The sequence below is a fragment of the Elgaria multicarinata genome, chromosome 1 (assembly GCF_023053635.1).
Source record: "Elgaria multicarinata webbii isolate HBS135686 ecotype San Diego chromosome 1, rElgMul1.1.pri, whole genome shotgun sequence".
Lineage (NCBI taxonomy): Eukaryota > Metazoa > Chordata > Lepidosauria > Squamata > Anguidae > Elgaria > Elgaria multicarinata.
In genome coordinates this window covers 162,947,598-162,975,266 of record NC_086171.1, presented here as the reverse complement: position 1 = coordinate 162,975,266, position 27,669 = coordinate 162,947,598, and the positions used below count along the sequence as shown (strand labels likewise).

At 41.2% G+C, this 27,669-nt stretch overlaps 1 protein-coding gene across 1 annotated transcript in view; it reads right to left on the bottom strand.

The window, feature by feature from the left end:
- SCUBE3 (signal peptide, CUB domain and EGF like domain containing 3) overlaps window positions 1-27,669 on the bottom strand; it is a 152,074-nt gene that overhangs the window by 41,196 nt on the left and 83,209 nt on the right. Inside the window, exons 7-8 of the mRNA XM_063141508.1 lie at window positions 10,102-10,218; window positions 98-220 (exon numbers count right to left, since the gene is read on the bottom strand). Coding sequence (XP_062997578.1) covers window positions 98-220; window positions 10,102-10,218 — 240 coding nt within the window. The remainder of the gene's footprint in view (window positions 1-97; window positions 221-10,101; window positions 10,219-27,669) is intronic.

Genomic DNA, 27,669 nt, shown 5'->3' with positions numbered 1-27,669 from the left:
GTAAACAACCATGAGTAGGGAATGATGATGAGCTCACAATAAATGCCTCCTGTAGAAATGCCCTAAATCTTCACATTCAAACAGTAGAAGTCTTTACCTTGACAGGTCCTTTCATTGATCAGCAGCTTGTATCCCTTCTTACAACTGCATTCAAAACTGCCCACTGTGTTCCTGCAGATGTGGTCGCAGCCACCATTGTTCAACCTGCATTCATCAATATCTGTAATTGGGGGGGGGGAACATGGGGGAAAACAAGTTTAGTTAAGGGAATCAGTTATGAAAAAATGTGATACCTGGATGAAACAACCAAACATTCTCCAAATAGTGATTCATGACAAGGAAATGGAATAAGTAGATGGGACTCCTGAGTTCAGTTTCTACCTATGCACTGATTTTGACTGAGTATCCATAATTCTTTGTGCTTTGGGTGCTTCCAGACCTGGCTTTTACTGTGCTGTTGGACTGCCTCATTTGCTGAATTTTATGGGGGTCCAGCCAGTGCCACCTTCCATTTGTAAGCCCCCTGTGTTTTCCCACCGCTTCTTCAGTCTTCATTCTTTTCATATAAAATTCATGAAGGAGGAAAAGATGTAACAGCTGCCCAATGTCTTTTGACTGGTAGTGCCAGGAGCCATCTGCACAATAAGTGTGATAAGACATGTAACATTCTTGGCTGAAAGCAAGTGAATCATGTCTTCAATATTTTTGACAACCCAGCAGGCAATGAATAGTTTAAAGGGTTGAGAGAAATTAAATGGCTACAAGCCAGAGGTGCCTAACCCATAAGTACATGTGATCCATGGACACATTTGGGGAGTTTCTTCACAATCTTTGTCTGACAGCAGTTGTCAACACTGCCTTCTTGCACAAGACTGCATACGGACAGGCCACTTATTAAAAAACACATAAATATATACTTCTGCAGACTGCAAAAATGCATTTATATTTATATGTACATTTATCACACTTTTCTGCAATAACACCCTCAAAGCTGTTTATAACAGAACAAGCAAACATAAAAACACACTAAATTAATCAAATGATACAGTTCTTAAAATTAATTCAATTAAAGGTGCAATCCTATGGGATAGACACTCAAAGGAAGACAGAACCCTCCGTCTATCCTAAGCTGTACCTGGCTCTTGCCAGCAAAGATGGAGGAGTAACAGGCCATAGCTAGATGGGGCGGTATCCCGGGGATCACCCTAGATTGTCCCTGTGCGTCCACTTGACGCACAGGGGATCCCGGGAGAGGGAGGGATGCCCTCCCTTGCCCCGGGATATTCCGTAACAGTTGTAGCCTGCTTTTTCCGCGGCCTCAGGCTGATTCCTAGACTGCAGAACGTGTGGGCGGGCGGGCATCGAGGTTTGTCCCGGCTCCTCACGGTTATTCGCGAGGAGCCGGGAACTGTGCCCATCGGGGGTGGGGTGGGGTGAGCGGGAAAATTATTTTAAATTAGAAAAAAACGTACCATTTGCGTATGAGCGCTTCTGCGCTTGTCTCCTTTAAGAAAAAAAACAAACAAAATGGCGGGCGCGATGTCCTGTTCCTCCGTGGTCATCACGCACCGCGTGTAAACAGAGGGGAGATCTCGCGATAACAACATCACAAGATCCTTCCCCCTCCCATAGGTCTAGCTGAGGCCACAGAGACTACTTTTGCCTCTCTGTCCTCCCAAATTGCTTTTTATGTTACATGGGTCTCTGAACCTGTCTGCTGAGGGCAGGGGTGGGAGCTGAGAGTCCTTTGGATCCAGAAGACCCATGCCTCTCCCTTCCCAGTCCACTGGCCCACATCCACCTCACCCATTCCTTCTGTTGTTGAGGTTGGACTCCCAACCTTGAGGGAGCAAGCCACCTGGTGCTTTGGCAGTAGCTGGGAGGGGCTTGGGGAGAGGAGTTCCACAGATGAATCTCCTCCTCTTGAGTTCAGAGCTCTGTCTCCAGCTCTGGAGGAGGAGATATGCTGCATCCTATGGCCCCTCAGATACTGCCCCAGTTCGCATGTAATGAGAAGCCACCATTGGTGAATTTCCATGTGGGGCCTCTCATTGTGGTGGAGGCTGCCATTTTGAATATTTGAGCTGTGGAGGTGGGGTGGGGGTGGCATCATAGTTTGTTGTTACTTGTGAACCCAGCAAGGGTGAGTTATTGGGGTGGTTAACAAGCTACCCGCAACACTAAAATAATTTCTTGTCACTGTGTAGCAGCCATAGGATTGCTCTCTAAAGGCAGCCGCCACCTAAAATCAGCAAATTACAACATCACAGAAAGCTTGGCAGGAAAGAAAAATTTTCAGTAACCAGCTAAAAATCTGTTGAATGGGCCTGTCTGATTTTACTGGGAAGGAGGGTGTTCCATAGCATAGATGTCACCCTGCCACCACTAAAAGAAAGGCTTGGTCCCTGGTAGGTTACAGTCTCCCAGCTGACAGTACTGGAACTTGTATAGACATTTCTACAGATGATCTTAAATGGTGAGTGGGGGAATTTAGAGGGGGGATGGGCACTTTCCCTGAGATATCTTGGATCCAAGCCAGCGGGGGGGTTTAAAGCCACAAACCAGCACCTTACATTTGACCCAGTGAAGATAATAAAGAATCAGTGTTTTATGTGCTTGATTATTGTCTTCCAACAGGAGTTGAGCTGGCATATTTTAAACTATCTGAGGTTTCAGAACAGTCTTCAAGGACAACCCCAACTCATGATAGTAGTAAAAGGTGAGGCGTTACCAGAGCATGCAAGACAGAGGCTGAATCCTTTGCTTCCAGAGTGCTGGAAGTTGTAAGATTTTTTTCCATCTAAACATGCACAGGATGGCAGTTTAAGAGGCTTTGCGCATTTAAATAAGGATGGGGTGGGACTGGAAAGAAGAAAGAAACTGGAAGAGGAAATAATCTTCAGATAACAGTTGTTTTGAAAATGAAACTTTACAAATGGGCTGTTTTGAAAAACAACAACAACATATACCTCTTCCCCAACATATACGTAATTTCCCAAATTCTCAAAAAGCTCCTACTACCTGTTAAGAGATATTTTTACTTACAAGCCAGGATATTTACTGCTAGGAAATGGTCTGTAAAACAGAATGAGCCAAAGCTGATGAATCCCAGAAAGAGAGCTCAGGCAGATGTCATCCAAGGGCGCTCCCTTGTCTTTTCCCCACTATGAAGCTGGAGTTTTACTATTAGTATTATCATTATTGTTGTTGTTGTGAGTGAATTGAACTAGCAATAAAACAGCTCCAAACCATAATAAAATCCCAGACACAGGGGACATGGCTCTGGGTTATTATGTTTTCCTGGAACTCTAGCATTTTAGAGGCGGTGAGCTCTGAAAAATAATAACGAAGTAAATGGGGTCTGGAATCAGTAAGGCGGTTAGACAGCTTTCAGCAGAAGGGCTTTTCCCTGTTTTAACTAAGGTCACGTTCCCTGGAGCTGCCAGAGACAGAACACAGACGCCCTGCGTTTGTGGAGTCTCACCTTTTTCTCTGCGAGCCTTTCCAGATGATTTTTTTTTAAAGCCCACACACTTCTTGTACTGCAAAACTCACGCTAGTGCCGATCCAACGCCAATAGCGTGATATCCTGTCCTCATGTAAGGGAGCCATACTCCTGTCTGCCATTATACAAAAGAACAGGGGGAGATATAGCTTCATTTTTCAAAAGCCCACCCTTCAAAGAGTTAATTCCAATAAAAAGGTAACAGTCCATAAAACGGGGGGACGGGGGGACGGGACTGCTGGGACAGGAAAGGGTAACCTAAATATATGTTTTAATCTGCCCAACAACAAGAGTTCTTCTGGGCAGCACAAGGACAGGAGAGTTGTATAGCAGGATGATATTCAGTCTCTAGTGTAGCAAAAAACAACTCCTGCTTTTAAAATGGCATAGGCATACTGAGGAGTTATGTTGGTTGTTATGAGTTGATGTTATGGGCACTATCCAGTCAGTGCCTGCCCTAGGAGGTCACATACAATGACAATTCACATGGCACTCTGAACTGCAATGGGCATCCTGGCTGAGAAGTAGGGGTGGAAACACAATTTTCCCTGCAACAAAAGCTGCAAATTCCGTGTCTGGTCAATGTGAAATCCCCAAGAAGACTGAAATTCTACCTTGAGGGAAAGTTTTTGGATCCTGCGCAATAAATAACTAAGAACTAAGAACTGGTGTGTGTGTGTGAAGAAAACCCAAATTTCTGGAAGTGCCCTCATGGAGAGCTCTTGTAGCTCAGTGGTAGAGCACATGGATTGCCTGCAGAGGGTCCCATGTTCAATCCGTTGCATCTCTAGATAGGATTGGGAAAGACCCAGTGGTGCACCTAGGTAATTTTAGCCCCTGGACTTAATGAGGGCTCCTTTTAGATGACCTTTTCTCTTCCACCTCCCTGACTTCTGTCCCATGCTTTAAAACTGCTTCCACATTCCTGATATTGTAGAATAACAAAACTGTCATCTTTATTATTATTATTACTATTATTATTATTATTATTATTATTATTATTATTATTATTTATTTATTTATATAGCACCATCTATGTACATGGTGCTGTACAGTGTAAAACAGTAAATAGCAAGACCCTAGAATAGGCTTACATTCTAAAAGTAATACTCTCAGCATATGTAGTTTTGAATGTTAAACTCACTTAAGTGATAGCACTACCATGACCACAGGAATAAAATGGAGTGTCCTTCTGCATTTGTTGCTCTCTGGGTGGTCATTGCCCCCCTGGGCTACAGGGCACTGAACATTGGCCCCAAGGTCCAACCCTAGCTGCACCACAGGAAAGACCCCTGCTGGAAACCCTGGACAACCACTGCCACACAGTGTAGACAATACTGAGCTAGATGGACCAAAGCCCTATCCCAGTATATAAGGCAGTTTTTCTTTGTTCTCTAAAAGCTTTTGTTGATTCAAGGAGCTGCACCTTTTATTTATTTATTTAACAATTTTTTATCTTGTTAATCAACCGAAATAGGCTCCCAGAGTTCAATCAATGAAAACAATAAATGAACACAAGACAGTCCATGCCCCTGGATTACAATCGAAAGGACAAGACACAATGAGCAGGTTCATGAGATCATGGAGGGGAAAATAAGCCACAGTGGCTTGCGAAATGTACCAGCCGCCATTGTGAATTTTCAGGCTGCAGCGGTTTCTGGCTGCGGGAAATAAGGCACGGTGGCTTATTTCCCCCTCTGTGATCGTGCGACAGGCCCACTGGAAAAAAGGATGGAGAGGGAGGAGGAAAAATATATGTGCGTACAAGGTACATATAGTGGTTACGACTAAGTTAGGATCTTTCCAGGTCAGGCTTTTATAGCCTCAGTCACAGAATTTTACAGGAGGTCCAGGTGACATCACCTTCAAATAGTAACCCTCCTGTGTTTTCTGACCACCACTACTTCCAGCTTTTTTTCATTTTGCATAATGTTAAAGGGAAAACCGAACAGAATTGGTGCAAGGTGCATTTTGACTGGTAGGAGTCCTTCACCTGGTACCTCTAGAAATCCTAAATCTAGAAATACTAGGCTTTTCCTGAGGAATAGCTATGCTTTGTTCACACACTCTTTATATGGGGCTTCATCATCAAAACCAGTATTTTCTCAAAACACAGAAAATACAATTATTCTTTTTAAAGTACACAACAGTAGCACAAAGCCTAAGAGGTGTAGATTGCTTTAGAACTTCTTTTCCATAATTTCTTTTTAATGAGGCACCGTTTGCAGTGAAGTATCAGAGGTATCAGATAGTTGTACCTCAGTGTACCTGTGCAGTGACATATCAGGTAGCTTCCCAATTAATGGCATTTTAGCAATTCTAAATGGATCTTTTAAATTGCACTTTTTCACCTTTTGGGGGTGGAAATTAAAATCTATAGCACTTAATGAAAAAGTGTCTTAGCGCAAATTTTTAAACTGATGTTTGTAAAAATAAATAAATGCCCAAAACACTGCAATTTCATTTGATTACATTTTATTACCATGTTCATTTATCCTTATTTTTAAAATGCCCTTTTCTTCTAGCTTTTAACATTACTGAAGTAATTGCACAATAGCACTGCATTTTTAAAATTAACTCCCCAAGTGTTTTCTTTAAATGCTATGTGCCCAAGTAAATTGTCTCCTCCTGCCTGCACAGCTATGTCACACCTGTTACTGGAACCTACTAGGATGTTCACACTAAAAAAAGGACTATACTGTGGAAAGTAAACTGCAGTTCCTCACATAGCCTACAGAAGAAGAACAATGACTGAATAGCACAAGGAGCCACCAGTCTGTTAAAAACCCTGAGTGTGTGAAAAAAAGTGCTATTTTGCACATGTGGGTATACAGATCTAGCCCCATTTTTGCAAATATACTTATTGACAAAATAATGGAGCAATCTTATTGGTAGATTCATATTGGATTGACTGAAGGCTCTGGGGAGAAAAGCTCTGTATTTAGCCAAAAGCCATGAAAACACTGGAAGCACAAATGTTAGAAAGATAAACTATATACCCACAAGGCTGGAGAAGAAAGTGCATCCAATGCCCAACCAATCCACTCCATCCACAGACATCCACAACTTCATCATGCTCCACTGCCCGCTTGTCCCAATTCACAAGTATTTCAGGAACAATATGAGCCAGGTACTCCACATGGCAACATCACAGTGACCCTTCCAAGTGCCAGATTATGACTTGCCTCATGAAAAGTGAGCTGTGCATATATACAGCAATAAATAAACTAAAGAAGAGTTTTAATAAGCTCCCTAAGTTGATACACTGATTCAGACAGGCTTTTCAACCTCCTGTGTAGCCACTTGTATATTCCAGTCTTTCGGCAGGATCGCTGCACTTTTAACTCATAATTTTGTATACTTTTTAAATGTTTACTGTTTTTAACTGTTGTAAACCGCCCAGAGAGCTTCGGCTGTAGGGTAGTATATAAATGTAATAAATAAATAAATAAGTAAATAAAATATAAATAATTAAAGCTTTGCTTCACATGCAAAAAACACAGTAGATGGGGTTCAACACCTGCAGTTTTAAAAAGGCAGCCATCAACTAAGAGCATCGGCTGTTGGGTGGTATAGAAATGCAATAAATAAATAAATACTAAGGCATTCATAATTGCCATCTCAAAAAAGACAAAGATGCTGTGTTACTCCTAGTAATTTCCCTTTTCTACAAGTACACTGCAGTTGCTGCTCCTGGTGGGATCCTAAACTTTACCATTTTATGTTGGGGTGGGAAAAAGACAAAGTAGGCATAATTGGGAGGGAGAGGGCAGCAGTCTTCAGTGTACAATGGAACTGATAGATGGAGATGTGGAAAGGTAAGGCTAAGACAGAGGAGGTGGCCTTCTTTGATAAGAGTGCAATAGAGTGTACTTTGGCCCAACTACTTTCAAGATGACTGAGTTAGCCAGGCTCTGGGGTAATGTTAAAGGTGTTCAAATTCATTGACCAGGTTCATACGACACATTGCAGCTCGTTGTGGATTATTTAACCAAGCCTTATTTAACTCACAATGGGCCAAGGCAAGTGTGGGTTATGCAACGGCTAAACAACCCTAGCATAACCCTAAAACAGAACATGGGCTATGTGAGGGTTGTTTAACCCCCAAATAACCCACACATGCTAGGTTCACACGATACAACAAACCCTGAATGGGGGTTGCATTTTCAAAAGGCTGGCTGCCCACATCACAGGCACACCGGGAGTTAAATAACATGCAGTTTATCGATCCCTGTCCTTTGTAGCTGGTCATCCAGGGAGGAGATGCAGTTAGACAACAACTACAGCATATTATTAATGCATCTCTCAGGGAGGGGAGGTTTCCATCACATTTAAAAGAAGCAGTGGTATGGCCACTTCTAAAAAAGCCCTCCCTGGACCCACTGGAGCGTAATAACTACAGACCAGTATCAAATCTTCCATTTTTGGGCAAGGTGATTGAGAGGGCAGTTGCCTTCCAACTCCAAGCAGTTTTGGATGATACAGATTTTCTAGACCCATTTCAAACCGGCTTCAGGGCACGATATAGAGTTGAGACAGCTATGGTTGCCTTAGTGGATGATCTACACTTGAGTATTGACAGGGGGAGTGTGTCCCTGCTGGTACTTCTGGACCTCACAGTGGCTTTCGATACCATCGACCATGGTATCCTTCTGGAACACCTAGGAGGTTTTGGAATTGGGAGCACTGTGCTTCAGTGGTTCCGGTCCTCAGGCATATTCCAGATGATGATGCTTGGGGATAGTTGCTCCTCAAAGAAGGAGCTGTTGTGTGGTATACCACAAGGTGCCATCCTATCCCCAATGCTGTTTAACATATACATGAAACTGCTGGGAGAGATCATCCGGAGGCATGGCGCAGGGTGCTATCAGTATGCCGATGACACCCAAATATATTTCTCTATGCCTTCGACAACAGCGTCAGCTAAGGATAATGTGTCTCCTCTGAATGAATGCTTGGAGGCAGTAATGGGCTGGATGAGGAAAAACAAACTGAAGCTGAATCCAGACAAGACAGAGGTGCTTACCGTCAAAGGCCCCAACCTGGGTCTGAAGGTGTGTCAACCAATTCTGGATGGGGTTACACTTCCCCTGAAAGACTGTGTTTGCAGTTTGGGAGTGCTCCTGGATCTGTAATTTATTTATTTATATTTCTTGTTTTTTGAGCAATGGCTGATGGAATACCACTGAGAGGACCAGGGGAGAAGAGAGGGAGGAGGAACTGTCAATCAAACATTGGGATGGACTTTACTCAACTCCATGGTACACCAGAGTCACACAACGGTGGAGTTAGAACATGTTGTGTGGGGAGTACCTCCTAAAAACTCAACCGTTGAGTGGAGTTTTCACACTGCGTTGACTAATGTGTTGTCTGAACTGAGCCAAAGTCTCTGATTTATCTGTTTTATCCATCTGCATAAAACAAAGGCCTGCCAGAATAAAAACGGGTTTTACTAAGCAAGAGAGGGGGCTAACTAAGCGGGCTTAAGAATTCCATAATTTGGATGCGACTACTGAGAATTCTTTTTTCCACATCAACCAATCCTCCATGACAGTTGGGACATAGACAAGGGCCTCTCCAGCAGATTTTAAGGTGTGGGCAGGGAGAAGGCGGGCTGTAAGGTATCCTGGGAGCTGTCTTCATGCCGCCAAGTCAGCACCTCTCCCTCAGAGAGGTTTTCCTCTCCTACGGTGGCATCAGGTTATCCTGACACCGAGAGGGGAGCACAGGGTTTCCGACGGCCATCTGGGTAGCGGAGCTGCCACTGCCCTCTTCCTGGTGGAAGGTGACCAATCGCCCATTGCCTTTCACCAGGGACCACCTCCAGATTGGCCCCAGAGTGATGTCAGATGGTGGAAGAGCTATAGTGACCTCACTCCTGATTTTTTCAATGTGCAGCTTCACAGGAAAGCCCTGCAGTGGCTGTGAAGCTGTGGTTGCATCACATAGACAGGCTCACCCTGGACCGGAGCAGCTTAGGTTTTAAAAGTAATCACTAACACTTTGAACTGTGCCTGGAAACAGATTGGTAACCAGTGCAATTGTTGCAGGACAGGAGTAACATGATCCTCCTGAGAGCAAATGTCCACTAACATTTTCACAGCACCTTCTGGACTAGATGAAAGTTCGCAAAGTGCAGTTGTGTGTATGTGTATATTGTATATTTAAAAACAGTTCTTGGCTCCCTTTCAGGGCAGAACGCCCCTAAGGCGGCTTACAAGCCATTAGATGTAATTAAAGCATGCATCACCATAGCCAGGTCCCATCACATCAGGAACAGATGCAACAGACACATCTGCCTAACCTGGGCAAAGATGCTTTTGGCTACAGCCACCACCTGATCATCCAGAAGCAAAGCTGAGTGAAGGAGCACCATGATGTCACTTGAGAGCTGTTCAGAGGCTACAGCTAAATGAGGAAGAATGCCCTTTCATGAGATGGGGCATTTATGTCACATATCTATAGTATTCCACCTAGGTAAAAAGAAAAAAAATACTTACACTTGCAAACAGGTGAAGGAACTCAACAATATCCAGTCCTATTCTCTGTGGGAAATGTTCTCTCAACCACTGGATATACATCTGGTTGCCATTTACCTTTGCATGTTTTTCTGTCAGGTTGAAGCATGAATCCCATTGGGCAGCTGCAGTGCACACCAGTTGCTGCATCATGGCACTTGCTGTCACAGCCTCCATTATTGACAGCGCAGGTCTCTGAAAGAAGATAAAATAGTAATAACAACAATAACTTCTTTTAAAACATGCATAAATTCATGACTTCACCAAATGTTCCTGAAGACTATCCAGGCACTTATATTCAATATATGTAGCTTTATAATGTATTTGAACAAGGAATGTCCAGTTTGAGATGTCTTAGAGGTGGATGTCTTAGAGGAAGTAGTGTCTTTAATTTAAGATGTACAAACATTTGGCGCAAATATCTAATCTAAACAAATCACTGAAACTCAAATCCAAATCTCTGAAATTCTTAGCTTTTAGCAGGATAAAATTTGAATTACTGTTAAGTCAAGAATTTTAATGTTTTATTATCCAAACTTGAATATTCATGTTCACTGCAATTTTTAAAAAAATATTCCTTACAACTCTAATTTGCAGAACTTTGTTTAAAATATGAGATCTCAGGCTTTGACTATGTCAACAAAGAAAAGAAAACAATTAGTTTCTTGTACTTGCCATCAGATCAAGGATTTACATTAGGTAAATCAATGCCTAATATTTTCACTCTTGTTCTTATTGCATGCCTGGATCTTTCCAAGGGAGGTGCAGGGAGCTGACTGCCCAGTAATATGCCCCATCATTACACCTGTATCACATTATAGAGTGCTCTGAATAGCACTATCTCATTTCCTGCTGTGGAACAAATGGAGGCAACAGATAAACTACTTATTCTGAGTAGTGCAACCTTAGCATTTCAAGTGATTGTGATGGGTTTCTACTTTTAAACATCTCAGTATGATAGTTATGTTTTTGGATTTTTTAATGACTATGTTAAATCTTTTTATCACATCAGCATCCAGTCCCTTCTCCAAGGTGGTCAGGGTGGGTGGCATAAGTGAGGTTATCCCATTTTATCCTCAGAACAACCCAGTGAACAACTGTTGGAGTGACAGATGGTGGGAAGACTGGCCAGGAATTTGCAGGGGGAAATCTGTGTGTGGGAAGAAGACTATTTATCCTTTCCCGGGACTACAGATTCTCCCCTGCAAATGTGAACACCTCGTGTTTTGAAAGGTATTTTTCTCCTAGATGGGTTCTAAAACTGAAAGGGAAAATGCTTCCAGATTGAGGGGTCCTAGGGCTAACAATCAGAATGCACTGTGCAGCTATTCCATCTTTTCTTACTTAACTGATGTTCTATGGTAAGAAAAAAGACAGAAGCAGTGGGAAAACACAGGATGGCCACGAGTGGAAGATGACAACGTCTGAACCCCGTGCAAAATTCCACGAATGAGGCAGAGCGATTGCACGATAAATGCCTCATTTGGAAGCACTCAGAGCCTGTCAGGGGGAAATGGGTGGGAGGGGGATTTTGCAGGAAAGATTTGGCAGAAACAGGGAGGGTGAAAAGGGGGGTGATATAAATGAAATAAATAAATAAATAAACTCTTCTTGCACAGCAGCCTAACAATCAAGCAATAATGGAAGTGGGGTGATGTTGAGGAAACAGATTTTCATAAGCTCAGCTAGAATAAGATACCTAAAGCAGTTCAACTCTTGCTTATATATTAAAATAAAGGAAGCACCCAAGAGGAACATCCTGTCAGACAGTCTGTCCCAAAGAATTACACTTTGTCAGCCAAATACATTCCTAAGATAGTTAATGGCATGAATCAGAGTGTACCTGGGCAAAAAGGTAAAGAGCGTATGAGTCCAAGAGCAAAACCGCCAATGGCTAGGAGTAAAGTTGAATTTTATTTTAATCAAATTCTTCTAATGCAAAAATGCTCACCATACAGGACAAAATTTAACACACATTGTTTACATCTTGATAACCTGCCTACAAATCCCTCTTCGTTGTTCTTTCCACCGACAAGGAACATTGCTTAGAAATCAAGTTAAGTTGTTAATTAAGATTAATATTATTAACAGTTGTGTGTCTCGGGCTTTAAGGGATGTAATATGTTCTGAGTATAAGTGAGGGAAGAAACAGTAATGCTTTCTAGCTAGAATTGGCTCATGCCTATGAAAATAAAATACTATAAACATACTTCCTTAGTTTACATTGTGTAACCTATCAATGTGAATGTAGTGCGCTAACCCTTATAGTTTCAGGGCTGTTAGTGGAGATTTTATTTCCTCTTAAGCATACTTTGTGAAAAGCATCCGTGAGGTCTGGGCATTTTGTATGCAAAAGGCCCGGTTCTGGTTTGTTATGAGGGCAATGGAGAAAGCAACAATCCATTCCAAAGATAGCAAGAGTTCATGGTCAGGGTACCAGTGGTTACACAAGTCTTCATTTTAGGGCAGTATGTAATCTCTTATTCGAGTCTAGTACAGAACATTGTGGGTGGCCCTCGTTAAAGAATACTCCGGCATCTTAGAAAAGCTCCCATGTGTCTGTGTTTTAGAATCATAGAGTTGGAAGGGGCTATTTAAGTATACTGAAGTATCAATGTGCTTACATAATCAACCTGCAGACTCTACTCCTTAGAAAATCATAGTCTCCAGGATTATGGTTCAGTAACGGCTATAGCTCTGCAAGGGTAGCTATAGATAAGAAAAAAAGCATGTTTCTGGCAATATGATAACAGTTGTACTTGTAAATAGCAAGAAAGGCCTATTGTACTCTGATCACACTTTTTAAAGAGTGCCCCCACCACCACACACACACAGCAGAGCACCTATGTTTCCATTTGCACTAGTATTTTAGTTCAGTTTCAGTTACTATTTCTGCAACTTTTTCCAAGGTGTAATCCAACTCAAACTTAATGGGAGCTCTGCCATTGGCTTCAATTGCACCTTTAATTAGCATCAATCCTTTTATGCAGAGCATAAAAATGACACAGCCTTGTAGAAAACATCTAACCTAATTACCTCTCTCCCTAAAGATTCCATCTCTGAACTTGCATTTGCTCCCTGACATGCTCTGACAATTCTTCTCTCCCACCCTAAACCTGTGGACTACAGGTAGCAAGTCCATGGGTAATCATTATAATATTTTAAAAAACAGGCTCAGCTCCTAGCAATCTGTATTTTGATAGAAGTTTGACACAAGTTTGCCAAATTCTAGGACCACATGTCAGTAACACTAATACACACTGTTAACTTGTTTCTTTTCCCCTTTGCAAAACCATGAAGTTTCAAAGATTCTAATTAGTATCACAAATATATTTTATGTTGACTTTAAATTGAGCAATTTAAGTGCTTACATTCTCATTTTAATTGTTAAGCAGTGATGCGCCATTATAATTCACAACCTGAAATATTCAGGCCCAGCTGGGGCAGAATATACTTAGTTATTATTTATCACTATGATTTAATATCTTTCCAAAATGATTCTAGCCTTTTGTTTGCCTTTTGCACTTGTGGAAGGGAAGTACCCTGAGTTGATGCTTTCTCTAATAGTTCCACAGTCACCATTTGCAAGTACACAAATGGAATAATGCATGCCCCAGAGGGTGGTAGCCCTAAAGTATACAGAATTTCATAAGGGCATCAAAGTCCTGTGTTGCTTAGGACTTGGAGTAAATAACTAATATATTTTCTGAATCAAGCACTAATGAGGTGTTTACCTGTATTCTCTTATGCTCAATTATTATGTAATAATTTTATTATTAGGAATGAAATAACTGGTATATAAATCAGGATGTTAAAAAAATAAGGTTATAATAGTATACTCACTTATTTGGGAGTAAGGTACATTGAACACAATTGGATTTACTTCTGGGTAGGTATGGATGGGATTGCACTGCAAGTCTTTTTTTAAGCCTTTCAACAATTTTACATTTTATTGTCCAATCATAGTTTTATGTGATCCTTCTGTAAAGCTGTGTTGGATTTAATTGCCGTGAGTAATTTTGTATTGTTTGCATATGTCACCAGTTCACATAAATGAATATCTTATGCAGCAGATTAAGATACAGCACATCCTGCGGTTAACCTCTCTCTTTTGTGAGATGAACTAATGAGCCATATAGGATAAGAAAATATTGCAAATCAATAAAGATAAGCAAAAATATTCATTCAGAGAAGAGACATCGGATGAAGCTGGCTGTTGCTAAAAGCTCACATCACAACAATCCAATTAACCTCTAAAGTGCAACAGATTTTTTTTTATCTTCGTGTTGCTACAGATTACTGCAACTACTCTTCCAAACTTAAGAGATGGCAGACTGTGATGTAGTTTCTATTGTTTTGTGGTGATATGTACTGCAAGTGTTTTGAGAAGTGGACATGACTCACAGAACAACACATGGAACATTTCTAGACAAGGCTTTTATTGCACAAATGTGATTGGTCACTCATAGAAGTTTGCAAATCCTTTACACTATGTTGTCAGCCTTCAGGGCGTCTCCTATGCATTTCGACCTTCATCCCACTTTTTAAAAGATCGGAGATAACACGGCAAGCAGCATTAATCTGATATATTGGCAGTGTAAAATGATGGAGTTGCACTATACAGAAGCACCATCTAGTGGCTATATTATGAAACATATAGAACCTGCAAAATATGCCTTGGAATCAAAGCACATGTCCATTTGTGTAAAAGAGCTCATCTTAATCCGTCAGAAAAATCCAGAAGCATAAACCCTTGTAAAATTGTGGGATAAAAAGCCCAGTGTGATGGCAGCCAGGGTGTCCACAAGTGTTAACTGAATCACAGGACATGGAGAAGCAAGGCTGCCTTGCTTCTCGGTTACTACTCAGCAGCTCCACTGGGTTCCAATCAACCCAACTTGCTAACAAACAAAAATATCCATGTCTGTTAAAACAACTTCCTGGACATTAGGCTCCTGCTTCTGCTCTATGGGAGCCTGGAAAATCAGTAATTATGGCCTAGTTCTCAGTGAGATGGTAAACTTACGTCTGGGCTGTACCTCTTCAGAGACTGCAGATGAGAGCTCAGATAATGAAACCCTCCTCTATGAGGGGTGGGGAGGGGAATCATACAGAACATTCCTACACATAGAAAACTTGTGTGTCAGGAAAAAGTCTAAGCTGGAATCCTTCTCCCTGACACCTAGCTTTCTATGTGCAGGGATTGCCTTCATTTATTTATTTGTTTGTTTTTTGGGGGGATGGAGAAACAGCATGTAAGTTCCCACTCCAAGCTGAAGTGGGCTCAACACAGATTGAGAGCTAAGCCTATGTTGTAGCTTTCAGTTCATTCTACCCCTAGCCATGACCTTCAGGATTAGCATCCTTTGTGCCAGCATTTGGTATCTCTGTTGCCCAGGAATGGTGATATAAGGGACATGTTTTCATTTACAGACATTAGGGTACAAATTGTAAACAGTTTTGCCAATTTTAAGATCAGATGAAGAGAGAGCACTGCGATCAGTATACAGAAAGCTCATTCACTATTGAGAGGCAATGGCTTCCTGGATGGGAGTTATTTAACAGACTCAACCAGATATCTGCAAGGTGGGATGGAGGAGAGTTTCTACAGTTTGAACAAAACCGTGAAGCTAAACACCTGAGCTGCCAATGCAAGGAGATGTCTGACGCAGACTGGTGAGTGGACTGAATGGCATAGCGGCCAGGGACAGTTTTACGGTGAAGTACGGTGAAAGTGCCAAATAAGGCAGCAATCTCCATGTGCAAACATCACTTCAAAGGGGGAAAAAAGCTCCCATTTGGAACAGGTGCCTTCGTATGCAAAAATAATGAGGGGCAATTGCATCCCAATGTGTATAGTGAGGCATACACATTGGCTTCGTTGGCTTGTTTTAAACAGAAAACAGTCTTGGGGGAGGGGGCAATTTTGTGCAGAGGAGCAGCAGAGTGAGAGAGAGTGGGTAGGAGGAAGAGGGACGATGTCTCAGTGATAGAAAGCATGCTTTGCATGAAGAAGCTCCCAAGTTCGATCTTCAGCATCTCCAGATAGGACTGGGGAAAAAGGTCTGCCTGAAACCATGGAAAGCCGCTGCCAGTCAGTCTCAACAATACTGGGCTAGATGGACTCAGTATAAGACCGTTTCCTTCATTCCTGAGGAAGAACTTAACCCTTCCCTTGCCGGCCATTTTCAGCTCAAAGTCAGATACAGACCCCCCCCACCCAAGCTGCCTTTCTCCCTACAGAGTTCCAGGAGTGCATTTACCCTCATAGAGCTCCTTCAGATGAAGGGGGGATCACGTTCCCCTACCATGGCTCTGTTTCCGGCATCTCTTCTGCTTCTGCAATGAGGTGTAATTACACAAGGAAGAGAGCAGCGACCACGTGGCTTGTACAGCCGCAATGCAGTTTAATTGGACAGTGCCCTCTAGTGGGCATTTTATAGCGCAACTTCTCCTGCACACAGCAGGAAATATCGATAAATACCAAAGTTTTTCAGATGGGTCAAGTTTTTGAGCCTTTTAAAATCACTAAAACTGAGAAATGGAGTGGAAGACATGCAGGAGGATCACTGGGTCATCAAAATGACCCATGAACATCTATGAGCCATGAACATCTATGAGTCACAAACACACTATAACATGCTCGTTTAAAGAAGCTCGTAGTGACAAGTCAAAGATTTTGCGTTGGAAAGTCTTATTAGCACATCTCAAAGACATTGCTTAAAAACGTCTAGTGTTTTCACAGGATTGCATCAGAATCAATACGGTCCAGTAGACAAGAGAGATGAACTGGGATCTGGAAGACCTTGGTTCAAGTCATACCTCTTCTCTGGTCTCACTTAAGCAAGTCAGTATCGTTCAGCCTTTGTTCCCCATCTGCTAAATGGCAATAACAGTGTTGTCAGAGATAGACAACACTGTTTAGACAGAAAAAAGTCCTACAACTCCCAGCATGACTGACTGGGGAATTGTTCTCTAAATTATTTAAAACTATAGCAGTGGTAGTAATTGATAGAGATAAATAAGTAGCATTGGTTTTAATGCCTGCTTGAATAGTTCCTAAATGTATTTCTTTGTGTGCCATATCCGGTCTTGCAAATTTTGAGAGACTGATTTTGAGCAATGACAATAGCTATATTAGCTATCAGGATGGATGTTGATGGCTTAGCTTTTTATTTCAATAATATGAAGCCGAAAGCATGACAAAGCAAGGAAGCCTGCAGTTTTCTGCTCAAAAGACACAGCAGAAAGAATAAACTGAGAGTTTCTTAAATAGGGATGTTATAATGATACTAAAGAATTATTGCATGCTGATGTACATTTAGTTATTGCTTTATGTCATTGTTTGTTTAAAAATTTATGCCAACCAAATTATGTTCATTTTTTTTAAAAAAAATGTGAATATAGGTTTTAAAAACAAACAAAATGTATAGCCCTCAGGAAGAAACAAACTGATGATGGAATTAGGTTGCAGCTTATCAATGAATAGTGACCAGAGATGCCAAGAGGTAAAATGCTTCCAGAAGATAATTTCTAAAAGCAGCAGTCACATTTGCTGTACTACAAGATTTCAAACATTTTAGATTCTTTCAATTATACTATCTATGGATTTCAGTATCCTGTGTTTTCATCTCCGTGGCAATATGTGTATCAATATGTGAGGGTTTTAATGGAATTGTCTTAATGTGGGTTGAGGATTTTAATGGAATTGTTTTATATGTTATTGTAAAGCGCCTCGAGGCCAGAAATGGTGAGGCGGTGCTATAAAAATGCTTTAAATAAATAAACAAAATAATCTTGTTTTTGCATAAGAAGACCATTTCTTGATAAAGTGAGCATATTTTGTGGCATGTTCTTCCCACCTTCAATCAGTATCTTCATCAATACATGTCCAGGTAAGATACATTTTGTCTTTGTTTACAGCTCTCACAAGTTTAGTGACTATGGGGAAATTTCATCAAACACTATCTGGGCTGCAGAGACACATGAAATGTATCCCAGAAACAGTTTTATTGTTGTTGTTTTGCTAATTACTTCCTGGAAGGAGCATTAGAACTAGGTCCAAACTCCAGTTGTATTTGTTGTCCTCAAAGAGAAAAATAATAATCTAGGATCACATGGGGGTAGGTAGGTGGAGTGGGGAACAAGTCTCAACACTCTTGTGATGCACAAGAAAGAGAAATGCTAGAATAGTCAACATTGTAAAAGATGGCACTAGGAACTGGGAAATTAGCAACCAGAATGTACACTCCACTTCAAGCGTGGGAAAAGCATGACTGAAGCACAACAAATGACGACTACAATTTGAGGCACGGATTGTGCATGTCTGGTGGGTCTAGTACCAAGAAGTGATGAAATGGATTATCATCATCTGGAAGGAGCCTTAGAAGAATATGCAACATGTCCAGCTTATAAGAAAGGAGACTGTCTATCACCCATTGTGGTACCACCCTGTTTTGAAGAGTTTTGCTTACTGTAGTAAAAACTAAGAGGCCCTTTAGTCTCTGCAGATGTTGTCTTCACCATCTGGGAGAGATGAAACAGGATTTCTTTTGCCTTCCTCCAAGGTCTGCTTCAAATTCATCCCAGTGCTCAACTCCTACCTCAACTCCCCCACTGCAAAATAAGGCAAACCAGCAGAAAACAGCTTTTTTGGCAGAACATCTCCCAGTCACATAGCCTTTCTTTTCATGTGTACCCTCATGGAAGAAGAAAGTAATTTAGCTGAGCCTTATGCTTCTGCCTAGACTTCAGGGCCACACACAATGATGTGCATTAGAACAAATCCACCATTACCAAGTCAAAGTGACAGGAAGGATTAAATGGAAACAGTCACAAGCTTGTCCCGTATCGTTGTTCAAAGTTACCTGCAGGCTCCTTACGTTTAAGACGGATGACATGGCTACAATGACTATCAGCATCATGGTAGTGTTCCCCATCTTTATCTGGAAGGTCTGTTAACGTGCTCTTTCCAGTTATTTCTACCCTTCCATCAGATAGAACAAAATCCATTATTTGCTGTAACGACTGGTCGTAATTAGAAGGATGAACTCAAAGCAACTTTCCCAAATGGAGGGCAAACTAGCTCCATATTTGGCTCTGACATAGATTCTCAATGCAGTCTTGGCAAATCACTGGATCCCATGCTGTCTTGTTTTTCCATTTATGCAATAATGCCACCCTTGTATACATTCAGGACACATTAAAGACTGCGGTGTAGTTTTGATACTGCAAGTGATGAAGACCAGGTAAGCACCTCACAGAGACAGACACACTTCTGGATATTCCTGGATAGAATGGATAGTCTGGATGACTGCTTTAGAGACTCCACAGTATAGAAACAAATTATAGAACACACACTGCCCATTATCCTTAAAAGCTGGTGGTTATAATTTCTAGCAAAAGAACAGGCCATTAGCACAAGCAAAGCAAGCAGCTACTTGAAGCCCCACATTCCACACCAGTTCTGTTCCTTGTGGGGCAATTCTGGTGGCCTATGACTCTTTCTCCACTCACTATTCAGGCAGCTCCGGGCCTGTCCACTCTTCTGATTGGTGGAACCATGCAGATTACAAGGGCAAAAGGGGGATCTAGAAATGGCAGAGGTGGGGCACGTTAGATAGGTTAGTAAGCTCCAGTGCCCTCTTTTAATGTCCCTTCTGCCCTATTCTCTATGGTGTAAAGGGAGGCATGCAGTTAGTACAACAGCCCAGGCTCCTGTGCCCAGTTATTATATTCCAAAAGACAAAATGCGGCTACAGTTAAAACTCCTCATAGAGATAGAGAACAAAAATATTTACCATTAGAAAACGTCTGGGGGGTAACGTGCTGCTGGAGGTGCCTCTCCCCTGTTTAACATTATAAAAAAGTGGTTTAGAAACAGTATCCAGCAAGGAGTTTGGCTTTTTAAAAATGTAAATATTCCCAATGCACAGATGAGTCACAAATTTGCAGTGATCCCCTCCCCTCTCCCACCCCCCAACCCCACAATTCTGGCTAAAATCAAACTATCCAATCTCTTGGCCAATTGATCAATTTCATAATGGTTTCCTTCCTGTTGACCAACCATATATGCCCTTTCTGTCCACTGTTGTAGATCTGGCTTCACTAGATACTAACGTGGTTTTTTCAGGGTATAGGCTGAGAATAAAAAGGGACAGACAAAAAGAGAAAGCAAATTAGTATTTAACTTCATTAGTATTTAAACCGCCTTCTCAAGCTAGATGTAGAAGCAGCTTTCAGAGGATATAGAGCAAAAGATAGCTATACTAGAGCATGCATGTCAAGCAACATGACTGTTCACAACTAGAAAGACTAATGTAAAACCTCAGCTAATACAGAACGAGGCATCAACCAGCCTGTGTTTCAAGAGACAGTCAGAGGACAGTGCAAAGGAGCCCAAAGCTACAGACTATCCTCTTATTAGCCAATGTTTTATCTGGCAACGTATTTATCTAAAGCATTTTTACCCCACTCTTCAGCTGAAAAAAGCTCCCAGAATAGCTTACACAGATCATCATAATAAGACAGTCCCTGCTCTCAGGCTTATAATCTAAAAGACACAGTACAAAAGGAAAAGGGATGGGGAGGAAGGGGGGGGGAAAGCAAACTCAAGCACTAGTTCTCAGCTATAAAGTTCTTCTAAGAGCCACTTTGGTACAGGCTTATGCAGATCTACCTATGCAGATGAAAGCTTTACTCCAGCCAATTATAAAGACTTAGCTTGGATTAATAGCTCAGCTTGTGAATGGTTACTCAGAAGTAAGTTCAACGAATTCAATGACTCTTACTCCCAAATAAGTGTGGATTGCAACCTAATACACATTTAGGGATGTGAATTTAATACAGCCCAACTGTATCACATCTTTTATTTCTTAGGCGAAAATGCCTTTCGCAAGTCATATTAAAAAGAACTTGACTTGGGATCTTTCTGATTTGAAGAGTTGATGTGCATAGTTCATGTCTTAAGATTATGAAAAGTATCTTCTCTCTCTCTCTCTCTCTCTCTCTCTCTCTCTCTCTCTCTCCCCCACCCCCCCGGGAAAATATGAATTTCCTCAATCTTGTTTGCAGTACTTTACTGAAAATGCATCTTCTTGGAGAACCCTATGTTCCAGATACCTGGGCTGATGACTCACAGACGTGTAGGTCATGATGTACAGTGGACAATTGAATACTGTACAAACATTCAAAGGGTTTCTTGGAGTTTTTGATGTGGTTCTTGCCACTCCCAAATTGCAAAACACTTTTTAAGTATCACCATATCAAAAGTGGTTTGCTGAACTGAAGCTAAGAGGTGCTGCTGTAAAAACTAAGGAAAGATGATACGTAGTTCTGCCATGCTTGCATGTAGGAAGTGCAACCAAATCAACCCAGAAAGACTAGCAAGCCTAAACCCTGTTTCAGGAAGTTATTGATTGGAACTGAAGTCCAGCTGGATCTTGAGTTCGCTCAGTGGAAATAAACCAACACTTCAAAACAGATCTAAGTCGCCTCAGAGGAACCTGTGTCACTAAGGAGGGACTGAAATGGATACTGAACAGTGCAGGACAATATGCTTTGTTTTAAAAATAAATAAGCAGGGAAGACTAATAGCTAAGCATCAACTTGTCCTAGCCTGGACCTATTGGCTATTCGTTGGACCCTCCTAAGAAAAGAACCTGTGTTCAGATCTCCAGTTCTGTTCGCTCCTTTAAAAGGAGATGGAGAAGTGAGGTTTGCAGGACAACTTCAGGAAACCATCTGCCATTCCTTGGAATCTCAGGGTTGACCCGCATTAACGCCTTGCACTTGAAAAACACACACAAAGAAACAGCTAATTGGGCAAGCCTAAACCGAAGCTCAACAAGCTGGCAGCACAAGAGAGCATGCAAACCGGGCAGTGTACACCAAGCATGTGGAACAAATTATCCCAAAGGGAGCAAGAGAGAGTCATAGCGTCTGAGTGCTGGCTTGTTAGATCTAATGAGAACCAAATCCCAGAGTCAAGCAAGAGCGTGGAGAAAAGACAGATGCACCCTGAAAATAGAAAATAGAATTAATGGCCAGTGATACTCCACTCCCCATTGCTCCTGAAGTTGAACCCACCATTCTGAGCACGTTTTGCTATGAAGAATAATTCCATCCCTTGTACTACATTTGGCAAGCAGAGCTTTCATAAGAAGTTCTCATCAAAAAAGTTAGGGAAAGATCAGCTTTTCCTTCCCCACAAGGCATTTGGGCCAGCGTGTCGGGGTTTACTTCTTTCTTCTCCAGCAGAGAATGTTTTCGACATGGTCAGCATGGCCAGTTCCCAAAAATGCAATGGTGTTTCTGTTTTACAGATGTACGCTGAATCCAAACACCCCCCTGCTGTTCTGCACAGGCATCTTCCACCAGCATTCTTGCCATGGTACACTCAGTAACATTGCTCAAAGTTATAGTACCAATACTGTAAAACTTCACAGGGAGAAGTTTGTTGAATGCATAACTCTCATGAGTCCCATGAGGCATTCAGGTCATACAAGTTTTTTTTCTGCTTCAGATTCATATATAGTTATGCCAGCTGTTTTTATGCTGGGTGTTAGGCAGAAGGACAGCAGAGTGGACAGCAGAGATGAGTCCCCAGGGCTTGAAAATCCAGCAAGCACATGGGCAGGGAATCAGGGAATGGAGCAGGAGTCAGACCAACACAGTTGCACCAAGGCCAACTCTCACCTGATCCTGGGTTCCATGGACACTCTGCACATAGAAATTACCCAAAGGATGAGATGTGGAGGGGCTTTGTTACTCTATCCATGAACAAAATATAGTTTGCTTTAGAGAGCATTCAAACAATACCTTTTAGAGACGCATGTTCATTCCCTGCTATACTTTCTAGGCCCATGAGTATCAAGGGTCCTACTGTCAGAACTTTCTGATCAGATATGGCCAACATCTAATCAGAAAGTTACTCCATATCCAGAATCTGGAAACCAAGGATCCACCCTAGATGAGGAGCTCTCAAAATATTTCATTCTATAGACTTTATTGGTACAGAACATTGTGTGACAGGAAGCTTATTTTCCCACCTTATTTCCAGACACATCATCCATATTTTAGGTCACCAAAATGCAGAAGGCAGCCATAAGGCCTATTAGTGCACCTACTCTGATGTCCTGAGCTCAAAGAGGATCAACCACTTTAACGGTTAGCTCACAAGCAAATTATGCAAATAAAGCAAAACTGCATATATTTGCATTAGTCTTCTGTTGTTGGCCATTTGGGAGATAGACGAAGAGGTATGCAAAACACGAGATCCCCACTATGGGACATATGAATGTAGTAAATCAGATCATTTGGACCAATCTGGCATAGTATTGCCAATTCTGACCAGTAGCGGCTCTATTAAGCAGAAGATAACAAAGCTTGGACCTGGGACCTTCTACCTACAAAGCATTTTTCTACCTTTTCCTTATTGAAACTTCTGCTCAACGTTCTGAGATTGCAACTGCTATTGTCCATATATTTTCCAAGCTTGCCTCAACAGCCAGAAGGGCTAGAAAGTTGCTTCTTTATTCTATTTTTAAATTGAGGTTTAAAAATTCTCTGAATGCTGAATTCTCCAAAAGGCACTACATTCTTCACTTATAAAGAACTTCCACAATTCTTTTCATTTTGCTGCCACTTTTATTAGGCCAGTCTTCTCTGAAACCAGTGTGCAGCACTTTATTCACTAATCATTTTTTTTATAGAAGATAAATAACTGATACTTAAAAGTTAACTGCCCTCTCTTCTCCCAACCTTTGATCCCGGGAACAAGGCAACCTTCATTAGGACTGACTCAGCTGTATAAGAGGAATGTTATTCATTATCTAGATTTTTTAAAGCAGCATTAAAAAGCATGGTTAAGGGAATGAAAAGCACCGATCGAAGCCTAATGAAACTGTCATTCAAGCAAGCTGATTGCGCTTCCTGCCATGGTGTGATCTGAAGGGGACCTGTATTAGGCGACCTGTTTGGAGCAGCCCTTCAAACACACCGCATTCAGTTTCAAAGTGCTCGGCCAAGGGAGTGGGTTCGCATTGGCTTTGCTGGAAACTTTATTCCCTGTGAAATGATGAAATATTTCAGCGGAAATGAAGGATGAGAAGGGGGGCAGGTTGAGGATGGCTGTTTGCTAAGACCTAGCTATAAAACAAAAAAGGGCAGTTATAAATATCCAAGCAGGTATCTTACCCTCTCGCCTAGCTATAAATCTGTCCCTTGGGCTTCCCCGCTGGGAGGGTGGGATTAGATGCCTGGTAATAACCCTTGACTGCACAATCCGACAGTGTTTTCCAAGTACAGCAGCCAGGAGCAGAGAGCAGAGAGCACCAGGCAGCACATATGAATGGGATGCTTCAGACTTCGCTGCTCTCCTTCCCATTCACACAGCTGGCAGGGACAAACAGAGGACAAGCTCAAGACTGTGTGTTCTGCAAGACCAGCATCTCATTTTCAGGGCAGGGGTGTCCCAGGGGACAGGGGTCTTGTCTTTTCAATGGAGACCTTGATGGACTTCCTGCTGTTATAGAGTCCAGAATAAGTTCCGAAACAAAATTGAACTTTGGAACAACAGTAGGCTATTTCTCTCTGAAGGGTTGAATACTTGGATTTTGTTTTTAAGTCACTCATCCTTGGAAGAGGTCTCAATAAACAGCCAAATCTGCCCTGAGCAAGCACTTCTTATCTAGTCTCTCCTACTGGTATACAAGGCATACTGCCTCTGATACTGGAGATAACTTACAGCTATCAAGTAACAGTGTTAGTATCTGCCATTTTCTAAAAGGGCAATATAAGCACTATTATACATTTGCAGTACAGTGGCAAAGCACTTGAGCTGCATCCAGACAGAGGGCTGCTAGCATTAGGAATCAGATGGCATTGTGCAGCTGTTCAGTCTTTTTTTCCTTAACAAATTTCGTCCATTAAGAAAAAAGATGAAAGAAGTGGTTGGAAAACCTAGCAGGGTTACAAGTAGAGGATGTCATCGTCTGGAAACTCACCCACCCCAGTAAACCTACATTAATTAGGTTGGGGGCAAAGGTGCCATAAAAGTCATGTCTGGAAGCTCTTTTAGCATCCAAAATATTTTTATTTAAAGTTTGACTTTTAAAACGGTCAGAAAATACAGCATTTAACAATATATAATTGTTTCAGAGTGTTCAAAACCTTTCATGTACATTCTCAGTCATCCATATTATAACTCTGTAATATCACAGAAAGAATTATTATTATTCACGACATGCCAAGTCTATGGCAAGAAGCAAGGTTTGAACACGGAGTTCCTGATTCACAGCTCTGCTGCCTTCAGAATCTGCACTATCAAAAGACATATGAGCTGAAGGAGGGGGTTGTGTCACTCATTAGCCAGTGATGATATAAAACATATGGTTCAAATCATCATCATCAGTTTATTGTGCTAGCCGAAGGCCATGACAAATACATCCATAGAAATACTTCAAATACTTCCATAACCACCACACAATCTCATTCTACAGAATTGATAAAATACTTTTTTTTATTACTTAAATTAGATTTTGTTTATTTCTTTAAAAAATCAACCACAGTAAGCATCTCTTTTTAAAAATAATATTAACCTGGTATAAAAAGAAATCTGAATTTAATACAAACATGATCAAGCCTACACTTATAGAATTCTTAAACCTGAATCATGACCATTTATCAGGCAAAGAGATAACAGCTGGTTGTCTGTGTAAAGAGAGAAGCATTTTGAGTGTAAGCTTTATAAATGACACAATAAGTCATGTACTAAACTTTTTATTGAAGACTTCCTAGTGGAGTCAAGGATGAGTAAATCATCAGAGGTGATAGAATCCAGGATATGCCACCATGTATCTCACTAGGTTCATCCACTGAGCCCATAAGGATGATCTTATGTTTCTGTTTTATGTCCTACAACTACCTAAGTTCTGCAATATTTTCATTTCCTACTTTCTGGCTATTTATGAATCTACCAACCAAATAGGATGGACACTTACTTTCTCCATTACATGCAGAAAAAAATACTTCATCCAGCAACTCCTATCCCTTGTTTCTGGACAGTTCTGGACAGTAGTTACAACTAGGGATGGACTGGTCTATCTTCAGCCTGTGTTAGTTTTGCACATGTTCATTCACAGGTTTGTGCCATCCCATTTCTATTTTAATTTGTGGGGGTTGAAAAAATCCACACAAAAATGTGCATACATTTTTTTATATAGAATTTATTGTAAAATACACATTTTAAAATGCATTTTAGTACATTTTAGGCCAAATACTACATTGTAAAATTCTGAGAAGTGCAAAATAGCAAGAATAACTGCAATCCAATATGTACATTAGTTTGGGAGGTGTGAATCATGTCAGTTTGCTTCGAAATCCAGAACAAACAAAATTCTCAAGCATCCCTATTTATAAACCAATCCTATGCATGTTTACTCAGAGGTAAGTCCCCCTTTGTTCAATGGGACTTAACCTCCAAACAAGTTTGCGCAGGATTTTAGCTTTAAATAAGTGATCTTGCTTAGTATCCTTGCAGAGGGAGCCATAAATAAATAATTATGCCTCGTTTTTAAGCAGACATAATTCTGTACACAAAAAGCGTTTAGACTGCATGCCTAAACCCTATGTCCCTAAGCTTTATTTAGTTGTAAACCAATATAGTTTAATTATTTTAATAACCAGTTACTATGCATGCTTGTTCATAAAACATATGAATTTCAAAACTGGAAACTTTATTTAAACTGTATTTTTTTCATTGTGATTTAAATCATTGGTGTGGGGGGGTTTGAGGGGGAGGGTAGAAATTAAAAAGATTTTTGAAAATTGCTTTAAATCAGGGATGGGCAAAAATATATATCAAGATCTACTGGTAGATTTGTGTGTGATTTACAGTTCATTGGCAATGATTACTGACTTCTAATTGTCTAACAACAGCAACCTCCTAGGGGTGCCATCCTATGCTCATTTAGACAGAAAAAAAATTCCTACAGTTTCTAGCATGCCCCAAGCAGCATGGCTGGCTGGGGAGATACTGGGAGTTATAGGACTTTTTTTCTGTCTACTATACATGCATAGGAGTGTGCTCTAAATTAGGTTGCTGAAAAAGAACGTTTGAGGGAAAGTCAGGAGTGGATTTGGGTGTGAAAGGAGTGATGAGCTTGGTTCTGGTACTGATCACCAATTCCTGGGCTCAGCATGTGCTCAGAAGCACCCTACTTAATTCTTAGCCACTATTTTTCATCAGGCTCTTGTATATAGATCTCAGCATTCTAGTAAAAAATCAAAGTACTTCCTGAGAGCCTGACGTCTTCCCGCTCCAATTACCTCAACTTAAATCAGTCCACTCTTCTCACTAGTACAACTGATGACTCGTTGAATAAAACAAATTAATTTCCCCACCAACAAATTTTTGTGGTTTGAATTCTTGGAAAATATAATTGGCCCAGTAGAAATACAGATACAGCATCTGAATGAATGGCTGGATCAATCAGTCAGCATACATATGAATGAACTCCATCACATGACCAAAGAAAACCGAAGAGGATTGTATACATGTTTGAAGGGATTTATATAAGAGCCCCCCTCCCCAGCCCTATGTTTGAAGTAATGCACAGAACAACATTTATGCACAATATTACATGG